Source organism: Oenanthe melanoleuca, chromosome 9 (assembly GCF_029582105.1).
Source record: "Oenanthe melanoleuca isolate GR-GAL-2019-014 chromosome 9, OMel1.0, whole genome shotgun sequence".
In the NCBI taxonomy this organism is placed as follows: domain Eukaryota; kingdom Metazoa; phylum Chordata; class Aves; order Passeriformes; family Muscicapidae; genus Oenanthe; species Oenanthe melanoleuca.
Genome location: NC_079343.1, coordinates 11,966,629 through 11,973,536, shown reverse-complemented (window position 1 = coordinate 11,973,536; position 6,908 = coordinate 11,966,629). Strand labels below are relative to the sequence as shown.

At 51.2% G+C, this 6,908-nt stretch overlaps 1 protein-coding gene across 1 annotated transcript; it reads left to right on the top strand.

Annotated features, from left to right (window-relative positions):
• Positions 1-205: 205 nt before the first annotated feature.
• Positions 206-6,233, top strand: ZIC4 (Zic family member 4). Its single transcript, XM_056498849.1, has 2 exons — positions 206-1,415; positions 5,821-6,233. Exons 1-2 carry the CDS (start codon positions 206-208, stop codon positions 6,231-6,233), a joined length of 1,623 nt encoding a protein of 540 aa, XP_056354824.1.
• The last annotated feature ends 675 nt before the right edge of the window (positions 6,234-6,908 follow it).

Here is a 6,908-nt window from a genome sequence, read left to right as displayed (position 1 = left end):
CCGCTGCCACAGCCGCCAGCGCGTCCCGCCGCCAGGGCAGCGGGACCGGGAAACTTTTATTTTGGGAGAAAGGAGGGGGAAAAAAAAAAAAAAGAAAAAGAAAAAAAAAAAAAGAAAGTTGTTTCCCCCGCTTCCCCTCCCCCCCCTCCGCTGGCCTGTGTATCTCTCCTCCCGCTGTCAGGTGACTTTTTAGCGTTAGAAGCTAATGAGCGTGGATGCTCTGGGGATCCCGGTGATGGACCCTGCTGCTCTCTCCAGGCGGAACACGGCGCTCAGATTAGTAGACTTGGCGGGGGCTCCTCGCCACCACCACCGCCCCCCTCAGAGCATGACAGGCTTCCCGGGCGTCGCCGGGCACCCCCACACCACGGCGCCCACGCAGCCGGGGGAACACTCCGCCGAGTCCCGCCTCGGGCCGCAGCAGCTCCGGCCAGAACACATGGGGCACCGCCACCATCCTCCTCCTCATCCTCCTCCTCAGCATCACCCCGCGGCCCTTAAGATCAGCCCTGCCCCTCATCCCCACCACCAGCTCCACCACCACCACCACCATCATCATCATCATCATCATCATCATCATATGGCAGGCCAAGCCGAGGTGGTCTGTAGTCAAACGGCAGCGTTTGGCCCGGCGCAGTCACCAGCAGCCCCTTACCCCGTCTCTCACCCAGCCCAGGCTCTGGCAGCAGGTAGGGACTTCTTCATACGCAGAGACCTGCCGGCCCCACTCATGCCAGGGCTGACCGAGCAGCACCCCGCTGCAAGTTCTCACCACGGACTGTTTGTCTCAACAACAGGTAGCTACCCCGGACACCATGGTCACCACCACCACCACTCAGAAGCTGGGAATCCCTCTCTGTTCACTGGACTCCATGAGCAGCCTCCCCATGCAGCTCCAGGTGGCCATCTAAACGGACAGCTCAGACTGGGGTTACCTGGAGAAATGTACGCCAGGTCTGAACATTTCACTCAAGTACCAGCCTCCAGGACAGATCATTTTGCCGCTTCTTCGCTTCATAACTACGGTGGTATGAATCTGAACGTGAACCTGGCTCCACACCACGGCCCGGGTGCCTTCTTTCGTTACATGAGGCAGCCCATCAAACAGGAGCTCATCTGTAAGTGGATTGAGTTGGACCAGACTCCCAAAAAATTATGCTCGAAAACTTTCAGCACGATGCACGAGCTGGTGACTCATGTCACGGTGGAGCACGTTGGAGGACCCGAGCAGTCCAATCACATATGTTTCTGGGAAGAGTGTCCGAGAGAAGGGAAACCTTTCAAGGCCAAATATAAACTTGTAAATCACATCAGAGTCCACACAGGTGAAAAACCTTTCCCCTGCCCTTTCCCAGGCTGTGGCAAAGTGTTTGCCAGATCAGAGAATCTCAAAATACACAAAAGAACTCATACAGGTCAGTATGTAAAGCTCTCTTTACTCTCTTTCTCTATGTTATTCAGCATACTGTTTTTCTTTTCTTTTTTTTTTTTTTTTTTTTTTTTTCATATGTCCTTTGAGTTGTTATTGAATGCACGCCAAGTACTTCTGGAAAATAAATTCTCAGATTTGTTTGCTTCTTTACCGTTTGGAGAAGGGGGAGGAAAGGGGGGGGAAGGGGAAAGCGGGGGAAAGCAAGAGCAAATCTCAGAATTCTCAGAATTCTCGTCCACATTTTTTTTCTTGTTGTGTGGAGAGGCTGCTGTAATGTTTATATGAGTAAATATGTGTAAATATCGACTGATATAGCTACTATTTCTGCTAATTCACACTGGCGAAGATTTTTTTTTTTCCATTTAAAGTAGTCGGGGGGAAAAACCGAAATCATTGTGCAAGCTCACAAATTAAAAGTGAACAATGGAAGTTACAACTTGTCTAGTCAGTTTTGACTGATGTCTCTGAGATGCTGCTGCTCGAACATTGTGAGAATAACACAGCTGCGACCTTTTCGTTCAACAGTTCTGTTTTGGGCAGAGGGAGTTTCAAATGTTTGATCTGAATAACACTGACATTTTTAATGAGCATTGCCTTCCAACGACTTTCTGCATTCGCAAATATGGGGAGCTGCAATTTCTGATTCTCATGGGGGGGGGGGGAGAAGAAAAAGAAAAGAAAGAAAAGAAACCCTTGTATTGTTTCGGCCTGTACATTCTGAAATGTTATTTGCAGATCTGTTAAGCGAAATTGGGACATGTGTCAGAAACATCTGTTAGTTCTAGTTAACAGAAAATAAAGTAACACGATGGACGATCTTGCAAAACTACGCTTGAACTCTTCCGGCCAGGAAAGCATTTATAATTAATGGAATTGCACGTAGAAAGTTTTCACACTTCCAGGAGCAGCTTGTGAAGTTGTATTAATTAGTTTAGCAGCCGGTGTTTGTAGTCTATAGCATTGGCTTGTCTTTTTTTTTTTTTTTTTTTTTTTTCCATTTCTAAAGAAGAAGATAAGAAATAAGCCCTTTTTGGAAAATTTAATCTGTTCCAGTGTAGGGTTTTCCACCTCCCACCCCCTTCTGTACAGCCTTATGCACTGCGAGGGAAACTACATAATCCTATTGTAAGATCTGCTTACAGCCAAACGATTTTTTTCGCCTTCCAGTTCATAAAACTCCCCTTCCCCCATGCTTGGTGCAGGGCTTGACCTTCCAGGAGTTGCATTTTTTATGATAGAGCTCGACGTGATATAATATGCAGAACATACACTAATTTCGTGTCGCTATCGTCTAAACATAGCACTGAGATTTTACAGCGACCGTCACTCGTCACCTCATTATTTTTCCATCGCTCTATGAGGAGTAAGTCTGTGTGCAGGGCGGGGGGGGTGGGGGGAGGAGGTGGAGGACAGCATAGTTGTGTTCCTCGGCTGCCTTCTTGGCCCCCTTTTTCCTCGAAAAAGGGGTATCCCCGGGTCACGTAACTTGTATCCCAGCCAGTTCCTTGTTGGATCAGCACAGGTACAGCCATTAACCGGGAGAGCTCATCTCTTAATGACAGTGTTTTTCTTAAGTAAACAAACTTTTACTGCTCTTTAACGGCCCCACTGTTTGAAGTCTCTGAAGCAGAAAATGGTTAAATTCTTGGGAAAACTGACCTACATCGGAGATGCAGGTTCAGGGCAAACCCGAGAGCGAAGATTTGCGTTTATTAAACACCATTCGGCGCGTCTGTACTTTTGGCTTTAACTTTCTCGGTGATTAATTGCTGTATTGTGCAAACTCCTGCAGGGCCTTTATGGTTCCACCGTTTCTATTAAACACCCAGAAGTTGTCAAAAACGCAATGTTTCTGAAACCCTAATAGAACTCACTACGAATTATTCATGAAGACAGTTCTAGATTCAACAGGAAAATTATTGCCTCCTTAAATATTAATGACTTCTGATTTCTCCGAGGCTGGGGAGCAGGCAGAGGGATATCTGGCGATGTTCGAGTTTTCCAGGTTGGAGGATAAGGCCGTTAAGGCGGCGGCAACGGGACGAGCAGGACGGGCTGGGATCACTTCAGCGCCTTCCCTGAGGGCCAGGAACAATAGTGCGAGGCGTGGGACGGAGCCCCGCTCCCTCCCTGCGGCCCCGCCGCCCCGCGCCTCGCCCGCAGCCCGGGAGCCGCCAGCCCCGGCTGCCCCCCACCACCACTCACCCGGAGAAGTTGGTAAATACCTTAATCCACTCCCGGAGACGGGGGATTATGCCACAAATTCCAGGCTGAATTTCACTGAACACTTTTGCCCAGCTACAAGTGTGCGGGTAAAATGGCGGTTGAGGCTCGTCGGCCGCGGAACTTTGTGCGTGGCCGCGGCTCCGTGCCCGGGCTGCGGCAGCCGGGACCTGTGCGGTGTCCTCTCCCTGCCGGGCAGGGATTTCCGCGGGAGGAAACCTGCTCTCGCCAAAGGAATACTTGCAAACGGCTCGGATGGCTCCTCTTTACTGAGGCGTTCAGGGAATGCAACTCGGGCAGCTGAGAAAATGCTGCCCTCTTCCCACTTGAAACCAGGCTGCACGGACGGACCTTTCAGTGGCTCTTCCAGGGGGTTAAGCGAAGTTGAACATTTTTCAAGTCGGCAAAGCGCAGTGCGGCGCAGCCCGCTTTTACCTGAATGGAGCTCACTTTGCACAAGCGGAGTGCTTACGAGGATGGCTTTCCCTGGGGTCTCCTAACTTACTGCTGCTTGTACTACACTAATATCCTTGATTTGTTGTCTCAACTTAGATGCTGAAGGTCAAATTATTTCCTTACGTGAAGCTCTAATTAGATTATAGGCGAGCGTGTGTCTATACATATGCACCGCTGTATGTCGACAGTATTTGGTTACAGAATCCGCATCGTTTTGTGAGAGACCTTATTTTTAACCTCTTCCCTCCCTTCCCTCCAAGGCCAGGTATTTACCCATCCTCTGTGCAAATGTTAGTAGTGCAGGGTATCAGTGCTCCTCATTGACTATTACAGTGAGGAAAGGGCATACTTTAAACGCGGAGCCATGAGCCTTTCCCACCCACCTTGCATAAAGTGCATTCATGTGAAATATTTGGAATGCCTTCCTTTATTTGCCTCTGCTCGCAGCCGAGCCCCATGTAGGCTGGGTCTCTCCTAAATTTAAACATGACGAATTGAGAGGTGAAAAAAACTATAACCACAAACGCATAACCCAAGAAATTAAAAAAACCGAACCAAAACAAACACACAAAACCAAATATTGGAAGTCCTTTCGGCTACATACGCCATGATGGTGAACATGCTTTGTTTGCACTTCACGTTAAGATTAGGCCGTGTATTTTTGTGGAGTCATCTCTGCCCTGCTATTTTTTGACTTTTGACGGATGAGGAGGATATTTTCATAGCCGGCTGGTACAGAACCTGGGTACCCCTTGGCAAGTCGGGTTTTGCAGTTTGCTATTGTCAGCGACAATAATGTCGCCAGCATTTCATCCTGCATCTGGCTGTGGCGTGTTTCCTTGAAAACCTCGTCTCTAAATATCGTCTACCATGCCAGGTCCACACGGTTCGAGGTTAAACTTTCACACGACTCCAGATACACGATTGTATTTATATTTTTCATTACATCACTTATTATATGATCAGACAATTTAATCCCGAATGCAATTCCTTCAGTGACTGTGTAGGTTGCAACGAAAAGGGAATCGTACACTCGCGACAGTGCCGTGCTCTGGCCTAGTCATCCTTCTGCAGAATCTTAATCGTTTTTCCCCCACAATCGATATTTCTTTTTGAAATATTTCGTACTTTAGGGCACGGTATTAGCAAGCTGGGGAGCGGGGAGAGGAAGGGGGTGTGGATCTTCCATGGCATTGTAATCAGTGCAAGTATTAAGTGGATGAAATATGATAGCCAGGTTATGAAAAATATTTCCACGTGCCTGGGGGACTGTGACAAATGTATTTAACATAAAAACCTTCGAAGGGATAAATCACTGACCGCTCTTTCTGCAGGACTTCCGAGTCTGAGTGGACAGCAAAAGTTTGCTCGGAACGAGCAGTTCTCCTCTAAGTTTTCCTTGTTTCGGAGCTTTGTCTTTTGCACAACCCCTTACGATGGCACACAGACAGGCCAGGGGGAAAGAGAAGGAGAAGCTGGCCGGGCAGGGCGCTCCGGGTGCTGAGCCACGGAGTGGCGGCTCCCGGGAATGCTCGGCGGGGCCGGCGCGGGAGGGCAGAGCTAGTGAGAGGAGATTCCGCGGGGAGAGGAGCCGTGGCAGGGCCGGAGAGAGGGGTCCGGGGAGGCTGTGGGCTGCGGGGGTGAGGGATGCGCTGCTCCCGGTCCCGCCGCCGCCGCTAATGGCTGTGCTCGCCCATTGCCTCCTGCAGGGGAGAAGCCGTTCAAATGTGAATTCGAGGGCTGTGACAGGCGCTTCGCCAACAGCAGCGACAGGAAGAAGCACTCGCATGTCCACACCAGCGACAAGCCCTACAACTGCAAAGTGAGAGGCTGCGACAAGTCCTACACCCACCCCAGCTCCCTGAGAAAACACATGAAAGTGCACTGCAAATCCCCTCCTCCCAGCTCCGGCTACGAGTCCTCCACGCCCTCCTTGGTGTCCCCCTCCTCGGACTCCGGCCGGGAGCCCCCCGCCTCCTGCTCCCACGCTGAGCCCTCCGCGCCCGCGCAGCCCGCCGCCAACCTGAGCGAATGGTACGTGTGTCAGGGCTCGGGGCCCCGCGGCCCCCCCGGCGCCTCCCCGCCGCCGCGCCTCCCCGCCGAGCCCCGGCCCCGCTGCTAGCGAGCTCCGGGGGCGGCGGGCCCGGCCCGGCCCGGCCCGGCTCGGCCGGCACGGGGAGCGCCGCGCCGGGCACGGGGAGGCCGAGCGGGAGCGGCAGCGAGAGGCGCTCGGCCGAGGGCGAGAGGCTGCGGAGCGCACGGGTGGGCCCTGCCTGCGGCCCCGGCACCGCGCACACCGGAGGGCAGCGCTCGCCTCGGCCGGGCGCTGCCGCCTCCTCCCGCCGCGCCACACACCCCGCTCTGACCGCCTTGCTCCCGTCTGTTTACATGCCAACTGATTTGCATTCCCTTTCCTTATCCCTGTCCTTTCCCCTTTCCTTCTTTTCCCTTCCCCTTCCTCTTCCCGTTTTCCTTTCCCCTTCCCTTCAGTGGTTTCATACAGATTTTCTCTGTACAGATTTTCTCTTGTCAACAGTACTGTGTGCTGCACTGTTCTGTTCGCCCACGATTTTCTGTGAGTGTGGTTTTTTAAAGAAATATATATATATATATATAAACTATTATTTGTTACCAATTTGTACAAAATTGATCCATTAAATTTTTTGATTAATTAACCCGTTCGATGGACGTTTCTGTAAAGAATCTCCTTACTTTTCCCCCTTTCTGTATATGAATACATATATATATATTTCCTCCCCCACCCAGTAGTCGCTAATAAAGAAAGGCCCAGGGGGTG